The following is a 22,996-nucleotide window of genomic DNA, read 5'->3' on the forward strand; positions in this document are numbered from 1 at the left end:
TTAAAGTTCTCTTTGCTTTTGCATAACAAGTCTGAATAAATTTAACAATCCACCTGGCAATACCAGATTTGGAAATAGGGTTGCCCTTGGGAGGTGGAGTAAAAGCAACAAAAAGTTGTTAAGTCTTACGGAATTACTTTGTTCTTTCTATGTAGTATAAGAGGGCTCTTCTAACATCTAAAGTGTGTAGAGCTCGTTCTGCTACTGAATCCGGTTGAGGAAAGAACACGGGTAACTCAGATTGGTTGATATGAAAGGCAGAAACTATGTTAGGTAGAAATTTAGGGTTGGTACGAAGAACCACTTTGTCTTTGTGAAGCTGGAAAAAAAGGTTCTTGTATGGTTAGTGCCTGTAGCTCACCAACTCTTCTCAGTGAAGTAATTGCAATGAGAAACACGACTTTCCAGGAGAGAAATTGCAGTTCACATTTATGCAAGGAGGGCCCAATAATGGTGTGAAGACTATGTTAAGATTCCACACTGGTGCAGGTGGAAGTCTTGGTAGTTTAACTCTTTTTTAGTCCCTCCATAAAAGTTTTGATAACTGGTACTCTAAAGAGATACGTGTTACCTATTTTGCAATTACGCAACTATAGCAGGAAGATGTAAGCGGAGAGAAGTATAAGCTAATTCTGACTGCTGCAAGTGTAACAAATAACAAATGATATGGAAGCATCAAGAGGATTGATGATGTTATTATTAAAATAGATAACAAAACGCTTCCATTTAGCTGCATAACAAGCTCTTGTAGTAGGCCTTCGGGCCTCTCTAATAATGTTCATACAGTCTGGTGGAAGATTAAGATAACCAAACTCTATGCCTTCAGGAGCCAGATCGCCAGGTTGAGTTCTTTGGGATCTGGGTGTCTGATTCCTCCATGGCTCTGTGTGAGGAGACTGGATGCAAGATGTAGTTTTTGATGCGGACTACTGATAGTTCCAAGAGGGTCGTGAACCAAGGTTGACGGGCCCATGTGGCAGCTACTAGAATCAATGTGAGGGATGTTTGCCTGAGTTTCCGAACAACTAATGGAATGAGTTGGAGAGGCGGAAAAGCATAGGCAAATATCCCTGCCCAGTTCATCCATAGTGCATTGCCTTGGGAGAGCGGGTGTGGATACCTGGAGGCGTTTTGAAGTGTGGCGAAAAGATCTATTTGAGGAAACCCCAACTTTGAAAGTATGGGATGAGCACTTGAGGGTGAAGTTCCCACTCGTGAATTTGCTGCCTCTGTCTGCTGAGAAGGTCGGCAAACTGTTTACTCCTGGGAGGTGTTCTGCTAGGAGACAGATGTTGTGGTGAATGGCCCACTTCCAAATGTCCAAATGTCTTGAGCCAGGTGTGACAGTTGGGGAGAGTGTGTCCTCCCCTGTTTTTGTATATAATACATTGCTGTCATGTTGTCGGTGTGAACTAGGACAGCTTTGCCTACAAGGTGAACTTGAAAGGCTTTGAGCGCTAGAAACACTGCTAGCAGCTCTAGATGATTTATGTGGATAGCTCTTTGCTTTTGACTCCACAAGCATTGAATTGTGCGATTTTGGAGATGAGTCCCCCAACCAGTGATCGACGCGTCTGCTGTTATCATTGCAGGTGGAGGTGGGTCTATGAAGGGCCGTCCTTTTGATACATTTTGTGTGTGCCACCACTGCAGGGAGCAATGAGTACGGCCGTTTACCAACACTAGATCACTTAAGAGACCCTGCGACTGGTTCCACTGATTTGCTAAGCAGTCCTGAAGGGGACGCATGTGAAGCCTGGCATGGGGAATAATCATGATGCAAGAGGCCATCATTCCGAGCAGCTGCATAAACACTCGAGCTGGTAGTGAGTGAGAGGGCTGAAATTGAAGAGTCAGCGCCTGAATATTGTGAATTCTGGCTGCATTGGGGAAGGCTAGAGCTCTTTGAGTATCTAAAGTGGCTCCTAGATAGTTTTGAGTGTTAGAAGGTTGAAGATGCGATTTCAACACATTGACTGTGAACCCTAGTTGGTGCAGTAACTGCAGTGTTATTAGAGTGTGCTGGAGACACTTGGGGTTCGTAATGGCTTTGATAAGCCAGTCGTCCAAGTTTGGGAAGACATGAATGTGTTGTCTTCGTAGGTGAGCAGCGACTACTGCCAGACATTGGTAAAGACTCTGGGAGCAGTGGTGACTCCGAATGGGAGAACCTTGAACTCGTAATGCTGCCCCACTACTACAAATCTGAGAAATTTCCAATGAGCGGGATGTATTGGAAAGTGGAAATACGAGTCTTTTAAGTCTATAGTAGACAAAGTCGCCCTGTTGTAACAGCGGGAGTACTTGTTGAAGCGTCACCATGTGAAAGTGATTTGATTGCAGGTAAAGGTTCAATTCTCTGAGGTCCAAAATAGGTCTGAGAGAACCGTCCATTTTGGGTATGAGAAAGTACAGGGAGTATATGCCCGACCCCTGATATTGTAGTGGTGCGGGCTCTGAGGCTCGCTTCAAAAGGAGAGATTGCACCTTTTGTTTGAGGAGGTGTAAATGGTCTGGTGACATTTTGTGTGAACATAGAGGAATGTTTGGAGGATTGTTGGTAAGCTCCAGGCAATAACCAGAACGGATAATTCCTAGTACTCATTTGTCTGTCTATTTGATTGCCAGAGGGGTAGGAATTGTGAAAGACGCCCCTGACAGGTGTTAAATGATTGGGGGAGTGAAGGCAAGTCACTGTTTGGTATTGGAGGGGGAGGTGCGTGTGTTGGAACCTCTACCTCTACCTTTGCCATTGTTGCCTCTGTAGTCCCCTCTGAAGAAATCCTTGGAAGCAGAGGGCTGATTGTTTCTTTTGTACAGTATAAAGGCAGTGTCTGAGGAGCTATTCTTGGACCCCCTACGATAGAAGGCGCGCCGAAAGGAACCACGGCCAGAAGGGGACTGTAGGGCTCCTTTTTCATCATTTCTAAGGACGTGTCTACAACAGGACCAAAGAGGTGTTTGTCAAACGGCGTGTTAAGAATAGAAGCTTGAACTTCTAGTTTAAACCCAGAAACTCTTAACCATGCATGCCTTCTTAGTAGCACGCTGGTGTTGACCGCTCTAGACGCAGTGTCAGCCGCATCTAACGCGCACCTAATGGAATTGTTAAAGATGAGCTTTCCCTCTTGCACTAGGTCTTGAGCTTTGGACTTGTGCTCATCAGGCAGGAATTAGAGCAATTGCTCCATTTAATCCCAATGCGCCCTATCGTACCAGGATAAAAGGGCTTGGGTGTTAGAAATGCGCCAGAAATTTGCAGCTTGGGATGCTACTCTTTTCCCAGGGGCGTCTATCAACTTAGACTCTTTGTCCGGAGATGGGGTAACTCCTGACGTTTGAGAATTAGCCTATTTACGGGCATTAGAAACTTCTAATTAAACTAAGGGTAACTGGCTCTTGATGTAAACTGGGTCTGATGGTGCAGATTTATACTTTTTGTCTATCCTGGGGGTAAGAATACGTGCCTGAACAGGATCCTTAAAAATGTCATCCACACGTCTTAGCATACCCTTGAGCATGGGGAGTGTGTGAGCGGATCTTTGGGAACTACAAAGTGTTTTAAAAAGGAAATCCTCCTCTAGAGATTCTTTGTGTAATTGAACTCCGTGATAAATCAGCAGTTCTGCTTAATAGTTCTATGTAGCCTACGTTGTCATCTGGTGGAGAAGGTTTAGTAGGGTAGCGATCAGGATCGTTACCTGTTGGAGAATCTGTATTGTAATCCTTCCAGGGGTCTGCAGGTACAGGGTCATTGTCCCCATCCCCGTCATCCTGATCATCAGGTGTGAATGGTTGTGGTGAATCAGTAGGGGTAATTAACATGTTTTTCTGGTGAAGGAGGTGATGAAGGAGGAGAAGGGTTAGTACCCACGTGTTTCCTCTTTAAAGGAATGTGATATGTTTCCTCTGATTCAGATTTGCGTTTAAGTAGCAATATAGTTGCAATATGTCCAGTTTTTGGATTGATGTACAGTTCCTTTTGCTTCAGGTCCGGTTTTGGAGGCGGGACATCGAAACAGGGCTCCTTCAATGGAATCGGAGCATCTTTATGTTTCGGCGCCACAGTTTTCGTTGCCGGTGTCTTGGGTGCTGAGGATTTAGGTTCCGAAGACGATTTCGGTGTCAAAGGAGGTGGGCCTGATACGGGTTTTGGCTTCGACTCCGAAGGTTTTAGCTCGGTGATAAGAGTGTGGACGACTCTATCCAGAGCTGGAAGGCTTTGACGTATGTTTCGGGGCCAAGTCAAAAGGCGAGCGTTGGAAACATGTTCTCGGTGCCGACCATGGCCTGAAGCCAGAAGTGGGACCGGAGCCTTTTTCTTCGGCTGAGTTGGACTTTGGGGCAAAGGAGGATCAGTACTCACGATACGCTGCCTTGCGGGATGTCTTCGTCCACATCGGAGCCAGACTCGGAGACAGAGATATGCTCTTCTTGTTCTTCCTCGGCTCCTATGGCACCGACGGTTTCCTGTTCGGACTCTTCTCCAAAGAGGTCCGGAATGGAGCCGGTGTTTTGGCTCTGCATGTCATGACGTCGAGCCCGACGGTTGCGGAGTGTTTTCTTCGAGCGGAAAGATTTACACCCGTCGCAGTCTTGTTCGTTGTGCTCTGGAGATAAGCACAGGTTGCACTTTTCGTACGAGTCCGTGCGCGGTAACTTCGCGTGGCATCAAGGGCAGAATTTGAATGGAGTCCGTCAATCGACTGCAAGGCAGACCGACGCAGGTAGGCCCAACGGGCTTCCACGAGTTTCCCGATCGAAAAAAGATTTGCATTAATCAAGATAAGCGGACAAGGGAAATACGCGATCGAAAACAATACCTTCGAGGGTAAGTGGATTGCACACCGAGGGGAACTCAAGACACGGTTCCGAACTGGAGCGCAGCAATTCCTGTCCGAACCAGATGGCGGAAAAAAAAAATCTAATAATGGAGTTGAAGCCCACGCGCACTATCCCTGAAAGGAGGAGTCACCCACCTCGTGACTGGAAAGACTTCTTTGAAGAAAAACAACTTGCAAACATCCGGCTCAAACACTAGATGGCAAGAGTATGCAAAGCATGTGATCTACAGCTCACATGCCTCGAACATTACAATACATAATAAAAAAAACATACATTTTAAGCACAATGTCAATAACACACAGATAAAACTCCAGGAAAATAAATACAGATCGTGCTATAAATGAAGAGACATGGAACAGGGAAGGCGTCTGCAGTTTTGAAGACTGGCAGTGACTTTTGCTTCCAATATTTATTAAAAGAGTTTCAATAGAAAATCTGACCCCTTCTGGTACACACTAGTGTCTCCGCCCATATGAAGTCTCCTGCAGATGGATGCCTTGACAAGCCAATGATTTTACACCTGTCTCCTTGGGTAGCCAATGAATGGAGGCGGAACCTGGACACTATCATTTGTGTTTGGGGGCAGCAGAGCACAACACAGATGATCTCAGAGGGATAGGAATTAAAGAGTCCTTTTGTGCAGGGTTTCCTCGATTCTAGGGATTATATGTTGTGAACCCTTGTGATTTCTCAGAGTAGGCCTTGGACTGCTCGGACTCACTGTTCTGACAGCCACCAGCTCAAGGGGTCTACATGGTGGTCAGTTTGAGGTCTCATAAGGAGCACAGAGGACTCCCAGGATAAATGACTCCCGTTGCCACAGGTGGAGCCCGGTGAACACGGATCATAGTGGGGTCCTCAGAGCCCAGTCTCACAAGTTCAACATAAGGTAATGTAGGTGATACATCCCCAAACACCATGAGCTTAAAAACTCTGCGATCTCCTGACTCGTCCATACGAAACTAACACTACGACAGCCCAGAGTCAGACACACTAGTAGGAAAAGGGTGGTGCCACAGATGAGAAGGTCCTCGGGCAGACCCAGGTCACCTACAAAGAGCGACATCTACTGCAGTAGGTTGGGTACAGTTCTTGCTCAGAGGAACCAATGTCCTCTGGCAGAAGTCTGAATTAGTCTTGCGTGAAATAATGAGAAGAACTTCAGTGGATGCAGCAGAGCCATTTCATCAGGTCAAAAAAGTACAGAATCTCAAAACAAATGTCAATGGTCTCACAATAAACTCACATTATCTTTGTCCAATGTGTAAAATTGAAATTCAGTCCAAATCAAAGTGCCCACCACAAGAGTACAGCTACACAACTAGAAGGCTAGATGAGTAGGTGAAAGAGCAAGAACTCCTGCTCTTGTGGTCAGTGGCTACACACGTGCTGGGCTGAGGCCATCAAAACAGATGCTGGAGTAAAAGACATCATCTCCGACCCCAAGCACAGCAAGGGATTTATCTGCCAAAACCAGGCCATGCTACACCTAGGAGAAAGGAACATCTTGACCAACAAAGGTGGTGTTGTATACTACCCGAGTCAGCCAAGTATAACTTGGGATCAGAGATCGATTTCCTCCAATGCCACAGTAATTGAAACTGTCAGCGCTTATTAAATAAGAGTTTGTTTATTAAATAAGAGTTTGTTCGGTCTTCCACATCTACTATTGTTGTGTGTGGCAGGGCTTTCGTATAATAAACTGCCTGTTACAGAAGAGGCACACCAGAATGTATGAAAACACGACTGCAATGCATACAGAGTGTAAGACGTAGAAAACGGGTGGTTGGATTCGTAATGCAGATGTGTGCTTGGTCTCCATGTATTCAGTCACTCATAAAACAAGTCAAATAGCAAAACTCTCAGCTTTTCAGGAGCATGTGCTGTAATCGTACCTGAAAGATAGATGACCTTGTAGAGATCAGGGTGGGAAGAAAGAAGCGAAAAGGTATGGGTATGAAGGGGCATGTTTTCACAGAGCTGAGCAGGAGTGACCCCTTCCTTGTTCCAGATGGCATTACTAGGGATAAAGGGATAGAAGTTAATAGTGCAGGGCCGTGCTTGGACAAGAGGACCTTTTGATGAGGGAAGATGCTCAAACTATGAGTTCCAGCTGCTGACCCAAAGTCAACATAAGGTATGCATGGTTTGGCCTACGTAAGTGTAGTAAAATAATACAACCATATAAGCTACACGGTGGACAACACTTAAACAATTTGTTTAAGGAATATACTACTAAGTTAGGGATGTGGGATGAAATATGATTGGGACCTTTCTAAAAATGTGCCCTAGTTTGCACATTGCCTGCTGAGTTGTTTACAATAATTATGATCATTGTAATAGAGGAGTTTTAGACAAATGTTGTACAAAAAATAATCATATTACTGTTAAATACCAACTATCACGTGTGCAGAGTGATTTGAGGTACAAGGACGGGGCTCCATCTATCAGCACCTTCAGATCGGAGATTCGTCAACAGGTTTGTCTGACTCCTGACACTCCTCGTCTAACACAGCATAACTCAATAGAAATGGAGTGAGACACCAGACACTTCTCCATTTGTCTGAAAAAGGCACATTTCCTTCTGGGGCAAAGGGGAATCTACTGGGTGTGACCCCAATATTATTACAGTCAATATACCATTTTTTAAATAGACCAATTCATGAGCTAGATCATTTGTAGCATGGACAGGACAATCCTCGAGTAGTTCCATGAAAACCTATAAATATTGCCTTTATCGCATGCTCGCCACAAATCATAAATTGTCGGTAGCACAAACGATGGGCAGTGTTCATCGCACATATGCCTTATTTCCAAGACAGTACGAGCTTTCGGTTACATTATGCAAGTGCTTTCTGTGTCACATCAGTGGCTTCACACTCTGGAAAGACTTAGCACACAAAAAGAGGCACAACTGGAAAAGTCTATAACATATTTGTATTGTGTCAAACATGCTCTAAAGCAGCGGTGGGCTTGGTACACTAGAAATGAGCTGAATACTCCCCACTGTACTTGGCACGTTCAGGAACAGGCTGGCCTCTGCAGATGAATCTATCTTTCTTACACACTCTTACGCCATCAGCTCTGGGACACACAAGAGACTGAGCACGAAAAATACTCTGCTTTGAATGTGGATGGAGGTTGACTAAATGATGAAAGTGAAGACTTAGGGGAATTAATATCAGTTATGGCCCTAACACATTCTATCATTAATTCAGGACTGCCTCTTATGGCATCTGAGATACTCCTACTCCTTGAAGGTGTGATAATACCAGTGTAAGATGAGACAGGAGAGTAGGATGAGAGTTACAAGGGCCAAACCTCAATCAGCAACCATCCACGATGGGAAGAGATTCAGGTGAAAAAGCGTTGCAGTGGATTGGACAGGATGTAAGGTATTAATATCCTACAACAGGATTTTTAATTAATGAAAAACATTGGTGGTTAACTGGGAGAGGTTTAGGAAAAACCTTCAGCACATTGGCCAGTCCTGCAGCAGCAGTCCAGTGTCCAGCCCATCAGAAAAGCCCTGATTTGGCCAACTCCCTCAGCACAGTATGTGGCCACTACTTTTGCTCTAATTGACATATCCTTTCAAAATTTACTCTTCAGTGGATCTGCAATATAGTTCAGTTTGTAAATTGAAACTCCATTTTTCTATGCAGGCTGGTTTGACTGCAGCATCTTCACTCTGCGGTTCGGAGAGGGAGCGGTGGCTGAGGACAAGGCTGATTTACCCGCTGGACGATGATTAGGAGGATTAGGTGGAGGTGTGGGTAGGAAAACCAGGCCCAGGTTTTCGGATGCAAGTGTGGCACTTTGCAGTCCCTGGACACCACCAACAGGTGCTAACAGACTTGAGCTAGCTGGCATGACATGGGAGAGCCTGGCTTTCAGGAAAGGAGATGAGGACACTGTAAGAACGCCCAACTGGCCTGCAGGGACTTGCGTCATGCAGTGCTCTATACTCGGAGGGACCACGGAGTCCACCTTTGAGATGCTGGAAGAACGATGGACTTTGTTTCCAGTCTGTTGATGTGCTGGGTCAGATGTAGCCACCTCTGGTCTTCTCATCTTAGCAGTTCCAGGAGCTGTTATCTTAGGGTTCGTCCCTCGTGGCACATCTCCAGATTCTCGTGTGGTTACAGGAGTCCTTGCAGAGATGCTCAATCTGCGAAATGTCTCACTGTTTGTCCTTGCACCCCGTGGGCATGGAGGAGTTCTGTTGTCGAATAAAGAAACAGCAGATGATGTTGTTGAGGGTCTTGGACACTTGGCTGTCTTGGCCGGTATTCTTCCTGATGATTCCAGTGGCCTATAAATAAAGAAAGATGTGGTGAATTGCCATGTAGTAAAGTTGTATGCAAGTGCCCCACAGTCAAAATCCAACAAAGGTCCTTTCTCAGGCTTATGATTTTTTGTAGGATGTGCAGGAATCATCCATTCATTCATGCTTTTATTCAGCACAAAATAAGACAACAATAATACTCTTATGGAAAAAGCCTTAATAATTGCTGCGGACAGCAAACATCATAAACCTGGACACTTTTACACAGTAACATGATAATAGGGAAGGGCAGAGTACACCACAGAATGACCGCATCAGTTCTCTTTGTTTTTGGAGATACCATGGTAGAAGGAATGTTTTCACACTTCGAAGACATGCTGTAGGATATACGTGAGTACAGGGTGAGTGAGAAGGGGAATACAAATATGTGTAGGAGGAGATGGGAGAGATTTGAGAAGACCAGGGATTGACAAGGTAACAGCTGACAGGTGGGTCATTTTATCTTGAATAAACATTATCTCTTCTGAAACACCTTGATTTCCTAGCGACTCATGCTGGTGATTGGGGGCTCTGTGAGGCTGTTGTCCCTCCACACAGATATACTGTACTTTTAAAGGAACAAAATACTTCCCAGTTTAAGCAATTCTCTATTAATGGACGTTAAATAAATCCATAAGCATCACAATATCTATGGACACGTGTGGGAACACATCTTTTTGTAAATCTCTCCAATAATAAACATGCAATCTTTATGGAAAGACATTTTTCAACAAAATGAAAACTTTAAAAAATAAAAAACGATAAAAATCAAAAAGGCTTAAAAATATAAAAGAAGCTGATCTACAGTTCATGAAGCTAATTGAGGTGCACCAGGTAAAAGAAGTCCAAATAGATGTTGTTAGACCTGTCAGCCCTTTGGGTGGTCCCTCCTCATCATTATTTATTTTGTCCCACTTCTGCCTCAAACCCTATTATAATTTTTCCTTTTTGGGAACCACCAGACTTTTTAGTGTTGATGCAGGGTCAGGGAGCCATTTTCCCTACCCCTGGAACTTCTGTCTGAGGGCCTGAGACACAAAATGGTGGCCACCCATTGTCACCTGTGACATCATCAGAACTCACTGGAGGTTTCCAGAATATTCTAGAACCCTGTGACAGTGGGAGGCAGTTTAGAATGTTGGGAGGCCATCTCAGACTGGCAGTTGGCAACTGACTGGAGAAGAGGAAGGACAGAGATAGAAGGAGGTCGGAGTAAGGCAGCAGAGGTGGAAACCAGTGCTTGGAGTGGGGTCCAGAAACCCACCCTTGATGCTAGTCTCTACTGACCAAGCCCAACCTAAAGCCCTGTTTGGGATCAAGATCAGAAGAACCATCTTAAAGGACTGAATATTTGGAACAGGCCTTAAAGAAGAAGAACAGCAAGCTCCTGACCTGTTCAGCAGTGTCCTCCTGGAGTCCTGACGTCGAGAAGCCTGGAGACCTGGGGCCGGAGGTAGAGAAGCAGCGCTGACAGAAAGCAGACGTCGTACCCGGAGCCGCCAGAGGTCGAGTGAGGGCGCCGACGGAGGTCGTGGAGAGGCACCGGAGGTCGAGTAAGGAGTCACCCGAGGTCGAGTGAGGGCGCCGACAGAAGTCGTGGAGAGGCGCCGGAGGTCGAGTCGGGAATCACCCGAGGTCGAGTGAGGGCGCCGACAGAAGTCGTGGAGAGGCGCCGGAGGTCGAGTCGGGAATCACCTGAGGTCGAGGTGAGGCGTCGACGGGGGAGTGAAGTCCGCCCACCGGAGTCGCCGGAAACTGAGGTGAAGCGCGCCGGAGGTCGGGAGTGGAGATCGCACTCCGGAGTCGCCGGAGTCTGAGGTGAAGCGCGCCGGAGGTCGGGAGTGGAGATCGCACTCCGGAGACACCAGGAAGTGGGGAGTCCGAGTCCCTGCGACGCCGGAAGGCGACATCGAGCCGAGGCCGCCCAGCGACATCGAGCCGAGACCGCCCAGCGACATCGAGCCGAGACCGCCCAGCGACATCGAGTCGAGGCCGCCCAACGACATCGATCCGGAGCCGCCTCACGGCGTCGACACGGTGCCGAGCGGAGCCGATCATCTTAAAAAGGGCAGTAAGTGGTAGAGGGGGCATCTGAGGCCCTGTGGAGTCCTAAAAGACCATTCTAGGGGCTAAAGGGGTGCTAGAACCAGCCTGAGAGTGCCAGGGGTGAACTGAGACTGGTACAGTGACCTACCTAAAGAGCTGTGTAGTTTGGAGGGCCAGATCTGTAGATTACTCTTGTTCTGCCTCAGCTTAGGCCCCAGCCTTGATCAATCTAGATGGGACACCCTCATGCCATCCAAGTGTCCTTAAGTTGTGTATGGGCAAAGTAAGACCAAGTGACCTCATGAAAATGATTTGAACTGTAACTGTCATTGATTGTTTTACCTTATTTATTGAGGTGCTTTATTTATTGTCATCCACTAATTTATTCCTGCACTATATTTATTGTCTGACTGTATTTATTTGCCATCTGTATTTATTGCACATCTATTTATTCTTTGTGTAATGATGACCTGAACCTATTTATTGAAAATTCCTAAGTAGTATTATTTATTTGACCTGCTCTTTTGAAGGAAAATCCTAGTGTATTGTATTTCTGTTATGAAACCTGCAACTAAGAGAAAATAAGATAAAGACATATATATTTTCAATTTGACTTGCATTATTTTTACGGTGTAGTGTCGTTTTTGGAACGGATGAACGCATGGTTATTGTGAGGGTGTGACGTACGCTTAGCACGGTGCCTGACCCCAACTGCTCGAGCCAAGCTACCATTGTGCTGGGAACCTGGTGACTGCTAACCCGGTTGCCCGGTTTCCAACAGATGTCTTGTCAAAAGTTCTTTATTTTTCAAAATTAATTTCTTTGTGTTTACATAGATAGCCCAGCTAACACGTTTCGTTCCACAAAACACTTGGAACTTCATCAGGGCTTAAATGTCTTGATACGATCAAAGATATTTCCGAATTCTTGCGACACGAAGGCTCCAGGGATAGAAAAACTACCAAGGTCATCAGGGTGCCCACGTTAAATATCTTGCAAAGTAAGATCACAGTATGTGTTATGCGGTCGGACACAGACACATACGAACTTGTGCTTTGGACCACTTATGGCCCAAGCCTCCAGCAGGTTTTGCAGCGAAAATCGGAGGTCTACCCCATCCCGAGTGACCGTGGGCTCCTGTGAAGCATTTCCTCAAGAGGCGTCTTCGCAATCCCTTGCCCGTTGGCTTGTGGGTCCCCCGAAGACTTTCTTATCGACTCAAAGGGCTCCCCTGGTTGCTCCAGGCCTGCCCTCACTCTCCCTCGCTGGGTGAGTCCCTCAGACCTTGCTGGTCTGCACCATCGACTTTCTTCACTCTTCACGAGACTTGCTGTTGCCAAGGCTTGTTGGCTCCAATCCGGTTGCCGACACCGCAGTCCGCTGCAGACGTCGTGGGACACTCTGAATCCAGCTGCTGGTCATTGTCGATCCCTCCTGGACCTCGTGAGCGAAGAGTCAAAACACCCTTGATCACCTGAAATCACCCGACTTCCGTGGGTATCCATCTTCCTGGCCTCGGGTCACTGGCAAGTGACTGTGAACACTGTCCCTTCAATTTTCAGGTCACCTGCATCTCGAATCCACCCTTGGATTCCACCGGACACTTCTTCAGTCTTCGCAAGCAGCAAGTCTTCTTTGGTCTCCTTAGAAAACAGCGACACGGCCCGACACCAAAAGACACCTATGCACCCGGCTTCCGTGGGTGACGAGGAACAGCAATACCCGGGTACCATGCACTATTGTCGAAAGCAACCCCTTCACGACGTTCTACGAACTTGTGCATTGGTCCATTTGTGGCCCAAGCCTCCAGCAGGTTTTGCACTGAAAATCAGAGGCCTACCCCGTCCCGAGTGACCGTGGGCTCCTGTGAAGCATTTCCTCTAGTGGCGTCTTTGTAATCCCTTTGCCCGTTGACTTGTGGGTCCCCCGAAGACTTTCTTATCAACTAAAAGGGCTCCTCTGGTTGCTCCAGGCCTGCCCTCACTCACCCTTGTTGGGTGAGTCCCTCAGACCTTGCTGGTCTGCAATGCTAACCTTCTTTGATTTACACGAGACTTGCAGTTGCCAAGGCTTGTTGGCTGCAATCCGGGTGTCGACAACGCAGTCAGCTGCAGACGTCATGGGACATTCCGAATCCAGCTGCTGGTCATCGTCGATCTCTCCTGGACCTCGTGAGCGAAGAGTCAAAACACCATCGATGACCTGAAATCACCAGACATCTGTGGTCCGCCATCTTCCTGGCCACTGGTCACTGGCAAGTGACTTTGAACACTGTCCCTTCAATTTTCAGGTCATCTGCATCTCGAATCCACCCTTGGATTCCACCGGACACTTCTTCAGTCGACGCAAGCAGCAAATCTTCTTTGGTCTCCATAGAAAACAGTGACGCGACCCGACACCTATGCACCCGGCTTCCCTGGGTGAGGTAACTCGTGCACTCCGGTGCCCTAGTGTGTGTTGGCCCTCGAATTACTTACCTTGTAAGTGGCTTGCTTGTAGACTTCCTCAAAGTACCCTAAAACTTTAAAAAGCAAACCGCGACTTGCTCCATTATAATCAATAGGGAACCCGCGGCTGTGTTCACACACTGCATGCGACTCCTGTGAGTCTGTTACTTACCTGCTTTCACTGCAGTAGTGAAGCCCCAGCGATTCTACAGGCCCTAGGCCTTGTCATTCTGCACGTCGACTTTCCTAAACCTCTTTTTTAGTATATGGTCTGGTACGCCCCTAGGGCCCCAGCCATATTTGTGCTTAGCGTATTGTGAAACGTTGATATTTGAATGTGTTCCTGGCTTCTAATCTCATAAAGAGATTAGTAGAGTGTGTCTAGAAATAAATACATATATATTTGATATATATACCTGTGTGGTGTCCTTTCATTTGGTAATTCAAGAGATTATAAGGTAATACAAGCTGCTTTACATTCCTCTGAGACTTAGCCTGAAGGCTGCTCTCCACAGCTACCACTAGGATAGCTTTCTTTACAAGGTGGTCTTAAACCTATCTACCATAAGAGTCAAATTGGACTGGTGCAAGGTGGCCACTATAACTAGTGACCAGCATATGCCAGGCCAACTTCTCACAGGAAGCTTAACATTGTCCTCACCAAATTGATGGGTGCTCCTTTTGATCCTATTCATAAGGCATCTTTGCAGCATTTGACCTGGAAGGCTGCTTTCTTAGTAGCCATCACTTCAGCCCGCAGGGTGAGTGATATTCAGGCCCTGTGCTGCAAGGAGCCTTACACTGTTTTCCACGCCAATAGAGTGGTGCTGCGGACTCATCCGAGTTTCCTGCCCAAGGTGGTCTCGGATTTTCACATCAATCAGATTATCACGTTGCCCACTTTCTTTCCTCAGCCAACCACTCCCCGGAGAGAGCGTTACATTCTCTAGACCTCCGGAGGGTATTGAAGTTTTACCTTAATAAAACCCTTCCACTTAGGCAGTCTGACCGGCTCTTTATCAATTATGGTTCAACAAATACCGGGCTGGCTGCTTCCAAAAGATCTATTTCTAGATGGATCGTCTCCTGTATAGCCTTGTCATACCAACTAGCCAACAAGGTTCTGCAGGGCAGACCACGAGCACACTCTACCAGAGGGAAAGCTTCTACTACAGCTCTCCTTCGCAACATTCCTATATCTGAGATTTGCAAGGCGGCTACATGGCGCTAGATTCATACCTTTACACGCCAATACTGCCTAAATTCAGATGCACAGGCTGATGCCCAGGTGGGGCAGGCCTCTTTGAGGAATTTGTTTGCATAACTGCTGTTTGAATGTGATGTTACTTCATGTTCTATATGGTCTGTTGCTCGTCCGCGAGACTTTGGGTATGGGCTTGCTACTCTATTCATAGATTATAACTATTGATGAGTATCCCCTGGATGAGAGGATTAGTTACTTACCTGTAATCCTACTTCTCATCCAGAGGTGTACTCATCAAAGTCCTAAGCGACCCACCCACCTCCCCGGACGAGCATTCTCTTCAAGTTCTTCTTTATTGATTGCAGATCTACTCAGGTGCATATGCACCGTCAAAAAGAACTGACCTAACTGTCACCTGTGGTGCATCATGGGAGCAAGGGGTCTCCTGCAGGTCTTAAAGGCACGGTACCCCTACTCTAATGCCTTAAAGGCAAGGTGTTAGTATTCTTTGTTTCTTAGTACTCTGCTGCAGCCTACAGGCAAATGCCTGCAATTACAAGTTTGCTTTATGGCGATAAAGCATTATTGTATGACAATTGTTTAGTGCTTCCTTTTTTCCTTATGGGTTAGGGGTACTACAATGCAAACCTATGTAATTTCAGCATTTTTGCCATGTTTGAAACATTTTAGGCTGCATGTATATGTTTTCACATATGCATATATATATGTATATATATATATTTTCTATCTGCTCCGGGATCCCTCACATGGGCGGGGATTATTCATAGATTATGACTATTGATGAGTATCCCCTGGATAAGAACATTCCTTCTGTACCCTGACAGGGTGTAAATGACCAACCAAGAGTGCAGCTCTGTCATGGACAGTTCCTGACTTAAGCCCTCTGCAGCCTAGGAATGCCCATTGAGAAAGGTCTGTGCTGCCGATTTCTACACTTCAACTCTATGGTATTTGAATTCATCCAGTGAACTCTATTTTTTCCACACATTACTGGAAGGCATAGAGGCGGTCTAACAAGGAGGAACTCCTTCTGCACAGGTACACTTGACGGTAATGAATAACTGTTGGACTTGGCCCTAATGGTGGAAGTGGTTTTAGACCTCTGGGCACTTTAGCACTGTGGCCCAGTGTAAAGCGCATGCGCTCTCTCTTGGTGCATGTAGTGAGATTGGCCTGCCCTCCCATAGGAATGCATGGGGGATATGTGTGTCCATGGTAGGTCCTGATGTAAGAGGAGTGCAGGGTCAAGTTTAGTATGTGCGAACTCGTGACAATAAATGCTGCGCAATGGTGTGTGCAGATTTATGGTGACTAGTGGAGAAGTGCCACTTCTAGAAGTTGGCATTTCTGTGTGCTGTGTGTCTGCCTGCCTGATGTGGAGTGCATGTCTGGCTTGTGATTGACAGGAGCTGAGAGGGCTGGGGAATTCCAGGAGCCAGGGTGAGTCTGTCCGGTGGTGAATGGAGAGATCTGCATGTAGATGGGAGGGAGGAGTTGCACCAGGGACCTGAATAGGGCTGGGCCTTCCCTCCACAATGCTGGCTCCATCTTCTGTGGTGCGTCTGATGTCCCTGGCCTGTCCTGTGAATAGAGGGGAGCTGAGCAAAACAAAGTGCTCCTGAACCAGTTGTATCTGGTTCTCCCCTGGCCCTACAGTTGCAGAACAAAGGAAAATGCTGTATAAAAGAAAGGGCTGTGACCCCATGAAAATGTTCTTGTTTGTGGACTTGAATCTACCAGGGGCGTGCTGCTGCTGCGGCCCAGGGGAAGGCTTTCCTCCCTGGGCTCTGCCCTACCCCTGGATGCCTGGAGGACTTCTTTTTCCAGGACCTCTTTCTGCCTCCTGAGCCCTGTGGCGCTGCATTTTTATTTCCCCCATGGAAAGGGGAATGCGTGGGTTCTGTGCAGCGCTGAGCTGCCGTTTTGGTTTCCCGAGGGAATCCCCAGCGTAGGGATTCCCCCATCCTGCCTGTAGCGGGAGCCCACCCCGCTTATTTTTCTATTTTAGTTATGGGATTCCCCCTGCTGTAGGGGAGAGAGGCGGGAGCCCACCCCGTTTATTTCTTGATTTACCATGCGGGTGCCCACCCCGCTTATGTGAGCTCCAAAGCAGGTGCCCACCCCGCTCTAGATGATTTTAAAACTTACGAGGGAGCCCACCCCTCATGGAGCGCCTGAAGCAGAAGTCCGGCCATCCGCCTGGTTGTGGGCGGGCCAGCGACGCAAGCCGGAGCCTCGCGGGCTCCACTTCCACTTCCCCCAGCCGGGGAGAAGCCGCGCAGAGCCTCGCGGGCTCTTGTCGGCAGGGAAACCGGACCCCGGTGTTGCCGGTGTGCGGGGCTCTCCTAGTGAGGAGAGAGCCCCGCGGATGCCCTGCGCCAACAACTGAGGAGTCCCGGGTCCCAGGAGGGGGCCCGGGTGAAGAGGCGGCCGGAGCAAGCAGCAACCCTGCGGACCGCCGCAGAGAGGAGTCCTGTCTGGTGAGTGGAGCCGGTGGGGTGGGGGGCCTATATCGAGGCACGCTATCGGTGCCTGCCCCCATTGTTGTTTTCCCTGAGCGTCCCCGCCAGAGAGCGGGCCGCACCCATGTCGTTTGGCCTAATTACTTTGCAGAGCCTACGTGGCTCCAACTTGGGGCAATTTATTTCAAAGCCCCGTAGGAGCCGAAGTGAACCGTGGTGCCGGGCCCGTATTTGAATTTCCAGCTGCCCCGATGGCTAGAGGGCAGCTGCCATATCTTGTTCATAATTATTGTCAGAGCCCCGTGTGGCTCAAACGTTGGGGGCCATTTCTTCTTCCTGGGAGTCCCGGAGTGGGGCTCGGACGGCACGCGTAGTGTCAGTGCCATCTTTGCATCTTGCGAGCATATTTGTTGTAGAGGGCCCCGAGAGGCCCGTGCCTGTGCGATCCCAGCTGCCCCGCCTGACAGTGGTTAGCTGCAATCTTTGGGGGCATAATTGTTCTTAGGGCACAGTCGGTGCCAGTGCCCCACACTTGACATTTACAGCTGCCCAGCACGTGGTGGGCAGCTGCACCGTTTAGGCGCACAGTTCTTTGGGGGGCATGTTTTGAGTAAGGAGTGAGATGCACTCCTTTGCCCCATACTTTCCCAGCTGCCCAGCAAGTAGTGGGCAGCTGCTACGTTTAGGTTTGCGCAGTGGTGCACCCTTGACTTTCGCTGCATTGGCAGCGCGCCCTGACTCTGTGAACATTAGGCATTTGAACCCCCCTTTGGGATGGCCAGTTGGCCAGGGGGATTATTAGGTTTATAGGGCGCCAGGCCCTACTGTGATTTTGGGTGCTAGGAAATGTGATTCATGTGGAATGATTTACGCACCTGTGTTGATACCTCTAAATGTAGTGTTATGACTACGAGGTTGTTCTGCATATTTTGGTTTATGCTGTGAGATTTATTTCCCAATGTAGTTATATTTAGGAGGTTAGGGTCTAATGCGTTGTTGGACCCGGCCTCGTGGTGTGGTCCTTAACCCCCTGGATTGTGGCCGTTCCCCGCCCCGGCCGTCACGGGCCACCCGTCTGGACTGCACCAAGGCCCTTCACCCGGAGCTGCACGTGGTCGCATACTCCTCGTGGCTCCGCCATCTTGTTGGCATCCACGTCACACCGTGCACCAGCCGGCGCGACCCCGCTCAACCCGGCCTCGACCCCAGCGAAGCCCCGACATCGAGGCACCACGAACTGGCCAGGGGGTGCCGCAGGAACTATTCATCGCCCCCGGCGGAGGACAGTATCGATGGGACCCCCAACTGTCCTCCCCTCTCGAGGTGTGATCGCCCTGCAACTCCCATGGGCCTGGCGCCTCTCCTGCTGGGCGTCTGGCCACCTCCACCCGGCCACTCCGCCCCCTCGGGCGCATAGGTCCGGACATCAAAGGGCTCCAGACCTATATCTGGGGCGACCCCACCACAGCTCGGCAGTTGTATCCCGGAGTCGAGAGCCCTGCTGATCGAATCGCGGCTGACCCTACGGAGAAGAACTCTTGTCGGAACCATCACGAGCCCTGCTGACTGCGTCGCGGCTCCCTCTTGTGAACCCTTTCTGAACCACCTGGAACATCGGAGCCCTGCAGACGCTGTCGCGGCCCAACCTCGCTGAAACCTTCCTCGGAGCCCTGCTGACGACGTCGCGGCTCGAGCTGAGCAGAAACCATCTTGAGAGCCCTGCTGATTGAATCGCGGCTCTCCACGAACTGTACGCCAGAGCCCTGCTGACGCCGTCGCGGCTCGACCCCTCCGAGATCGGAGGTCCTCCAGCTTGAGGATAAGAACTGGGCCCCAGGTACCCTCGTACCACATTCCTGCCAAAGACTGTCCCGCTACCCCTACCCTTCCAAAGAGACATTGAGACTTTTGGTGGATCCCTCGATCCCTTCGTGTAAATATTGAACTCGTAACCTTTTACTGATGATAAAGAATTGCTTGTCTTGAGACAACCTCCTTGAGTCCGGTGTGGTGGTGTTACTGTGCTAGTACGTGATAGGAGAAGGATCTCTCAGGAGACTTCTCGGCAGCGCTCGGCTACTTCGTGCAGTGAGAGGGCCCCCCCCCCTTGGTGGTCTCACCGACTCCTCGGGGTCCGCCTTCCAACATTTGGTGGCCAGCGACGGGATCCGAGCCGAACGCAGTACGTACCAGCCAGTACCCACTAGCTACCCATCCAAACGAATAGCATCATGAGCAGCCAGGAAAACAACGCGACAATGGAGTTCCAGCCCGAACGGCTGGAAGAATATACGCACAAAGAATTAAAACAGTTCTGCAGAGACAAAGGCATTGCAACCACCAGCCTCGGTACCAAGGAAGAGATGCAGAAAGCTCTGAGGGCATGGTTGGAGGCCGGGGCAGGCCCCTCCCAGGAAGAAGGGCCCTTGCCCCTGACGGAGACCACAGCAACCGCACTGACCCCGGCAACCGGAGGAAGAAAGAGCCTAGAAACCGGCCTCTCCGAAGAAGAAATACGAGAGCGGGAAAAGGTCCGGAGCCACGAACTAGAGCTCGCCCGACTGCAACTGGACGGCGAACTCCAGCTGGCAGAAAAGAAACTGGCCCTCGAGCAGCTACGCCTTCAAGAAGAGATAGAAGAGAAGAGACGACACCGGGAGTTGGAGGAAAAGAAACTAACTCTTGAGCACGAGCGCAGTCTCAAGGAGCTCGAGATCAAGGCCAAGAACGGAGGGACCAACACCCCCAGTACTAGAGACACTCTACCGCCTCCCGAGGCCAAGGTACATATCCCGAAGGAGGTCGTCAAGGAGTATTACAAGAATGACGATATCCAACAATGGTTCAAGGCCTACGAGGTGGCCATGACCTCCCATCGAGTGCCCCGAAAAGACTGGGGCGCAGGCCTGTGGGGGCGATTCCTGAGTGAAGGGCGGGACACGCTGCTCCAGCTACCGGAGGAGGTGATGACCTCCTACGATCACATGAAGGAGGCCCTGCTCACCCGCTACGGGCTAACAGCGGAGATGTACCGCCAGCGGTTCCGAGACTGCAAGAAAATCCCGGGTACCACATGGGTGGAATATGTGGACTTTTTCAGTCGGGCCCTAGAAGGGTGGATCAAAGGCAGCAAAGTAACCACCTACGGGCAGCTGGTCGACCTCATCGTGTGGGAACATCTTTCCAACAATTGCTTCGTGGAACTGAGACAGCACCTCCTCGACAGCAAAATGACCGACCCGCGAAAACTTGCCGTCGAGGCCGATCGATGGGTCAACTCCCGGGTCCCCCGGAGCTCAACGGGGGAGTACCAGAGGAACCCCAACGGACCCCCACGCCAGCGCGGTGGGGGGGGAGGGCCGAACAGGAACCGAGACCCTCCCGCTGGGGCCCCCAGGAGCCCCCCTCGAGGGCCCCCGCAGCCACATCTCTCCCCGAGCCTAGCGCGAAGGGTGGGCCCGGCCCGACCCGGACCACGGCCCCCAGTGACCTGCTATGGCTGCCAACAAACCGGACACTTTGCCAGCGACCCGGCCTGCCCTCTGAACCGAAGAAACGGGGCCGGCGGGCCCCCGCCCCGGCAGCTGACAGCCGCCGCCTTGGGGGGAGGAGAAGAGGAAGAAGAGGCCCTCGACCGAGAAAACACTGAGTGGGAGCCGGCAGCCATGTCCCTGGTCTGCCTGGGTAGCCGAGAGATGGTACCCTGCACCCCCATCCCAACCAACACCCAGAAGTACCGGCAGCAGGTCACGGTCAACGGACAACGGGCCGAAGCCCTTCGCGACACCGGCGCCAGTATCACCGCTGTCCGCTGCCACCTGGTGACCCCTGAACAGATTCTACCGAATGTGCTGTGCCCTGTACGGACGGCCGACAACAGTGAAAGCCTATGCCAGATGGCCCTGGTCCCCTTCGAGTGGGGAGGGGTGATGGGCCTGCTGAAGGTGACAGTGCGCGACGACGCCCCGGTCGACTGCCTCCTGGGGAACGACTTGGAGAGTTCCCCCTGGGCTCAAGTAGAACGACGAGAGCACCTCCGAATGTTGGGACTGGCTGATTGGGCCTGCGCCATCACCCGGTCCATGACCGCCCAGGCCCCCCGCTCATCCTCGACCTCCGGGACCGCCCGACCCGAGGGGCTCACACCCCCTCCCGCCAGCAGCGAGGAGGAGGCGGACACCGACCCTGGGCCCAGCGAATCCTCCCCCGAAGAGATGGCTTCTCCGAGCGCCCTACCAGAGCTGACGCAATGGCAACACGAAGGGGGCCCCACCCGAGAGCAGTTCCAGCAAGAGCAACAGTCCTGTCCCTCTCTCGAAGGGGGTCCGACAACAGGCGACCGCGCAAGCCAACGGTGACCAGACCGGCACCCACTGGATCTACTGGGCCGAGGGCCTGTTGTACAGTGAACAGAAAGTAGCAGAACTCGGGGCCAGCCGCGTGTTGGTGGTCCCCCTCCGCTTCCGGGAGTTCCTCCTCAACCTGGCCCATGATGTGCCCCTCGCCGGACACTTGGGGCAAGACAAAACGTACAGTCGTCTGGTGACCCACTTCTACTGGCCCCGGATGCGGAGAGATGTGGACAACCACTGCCGGTCCTGCCAGACCTGCCAAGCCAGCGGAAAGACGGGGGGTCGGGTCAAGGCCCCCCTCCAGCCCTTTCCCGCCGTCAGCACCCCGTTTGAACGAGTCGGAATCGACATTGTGGGACCCCTGGACCCCCAAACCGCCCTGGGCCACCGCTTCATCCTGGTCCTCGTGGACCACGCTACCAGGTACCCGGAGGCGGTCCCGCTCAGAACTATAACGGCCCCTGTGGTAGGCCGGGCCTTGATGGGGATCTTCTCCCGAGTGGGATTCCCCAGCGAAGTGGTGAGCGACCGCGGCACGAACTTTATCTCCAGGTACATGCGGTCCCTGTGGCAGCAGTGCGGGGTCACATACAAGTTCACGACCCCATATCACCCTCAGGGGAACGGACTGGTTGAGCGGTTCAACCGAACATTGAAAGGGATGATCCAGGGCCTGGAAGAACCCCTCAGGCGGAAATGGGATGTCCTGCTGCCCTGCCTCCTGTTTGCCTATCGGGAGGTCCCGCAGAAGTCCCTGGGGCTCAGCCCGTTTGAACTATTGTATGGACACCCGGTCCGCGGACCGCTCAGCCTGGTCAAGGAGGGCTGGGAGATGAAGCCCCGAGGCGCCCCTCCTGACGTCTACCGATACCTCCTGACCCTCCGAAACCAGACCCGCAAGTTCCGAGCCATAGCCGAAGCCAACCTCGAGGCCAGCCAGGAGGACATGAAGCGGTGGTACGATCGCAACACTTCTACTGTAGAATTCGAGCCAGGTCAGAAAGTATGGGTCATGGCCCCGGTCGAACCCGGCGCCCTCCAGGACAAGTGGACCGGGCCCTTCAAGGTGGTGGAGAAGAAAAGTCCCGTCACCTACCTGGTCGATCTGGAGTCCCCCCGGAACCCCCTCCGGGTCCTACATGCTAACAGGCTAAAACCCCACTTCGCCCGGACCGAACTGAGCCTGCTGCTGGCGACCGACGAGGGGGGCGAGGACGACTCCGAGCCCTTGCCCGACCTCTTGCAATCCGACATTCACGATGGATCGATCGAAGGGGTCCAACTCGCCTCGT

General features: G+C 50.6%; 1 protein-coding gene across 7 annotated transcripts in view; it reads right to left on the reverse strand.

Annotated features, from left to right (window-relative positions):
- Positions 1 to 5,235: 5,235 nt before the first annotated feature.
- Positions 5,236 to 22,996, reverse strand: part of CCDC24 (coiled-coil domain containing 24) — a 219,511-nt gene continuing 201,750 nt past the window's right edge. For all 7 annotated transcript variants that reach the window (XM_085603114.1, XM_085603111.1, XM_085603113.1 and 4 more), the window contains one exon: positions 5,236 to 9,160. In XM_085603114.1, coding sequence (XP_085459240.1) covers positions 8,503 to 9,160 — 658 coding nt within the window. In that variant the 3' untranslated portion in view covers positions 5,236 to 8,502. The remainder of the gene's footprint in view (positions 9,161 to 22,996) is intronic.

Source organism: Triturus cristatus, chromosome 4_2 (assembly GCF_964204655.1).
Source record: "Triturus cristatus chromosome 4_2, aTriCri1.1, whole genome shotgun sequence".
Taxonomy (NCBI): Eukaryota; Metazoa; Chordata; class Amphibia; order Caudata; family Salamandridae; genus Triturus; species Triturus cristatus.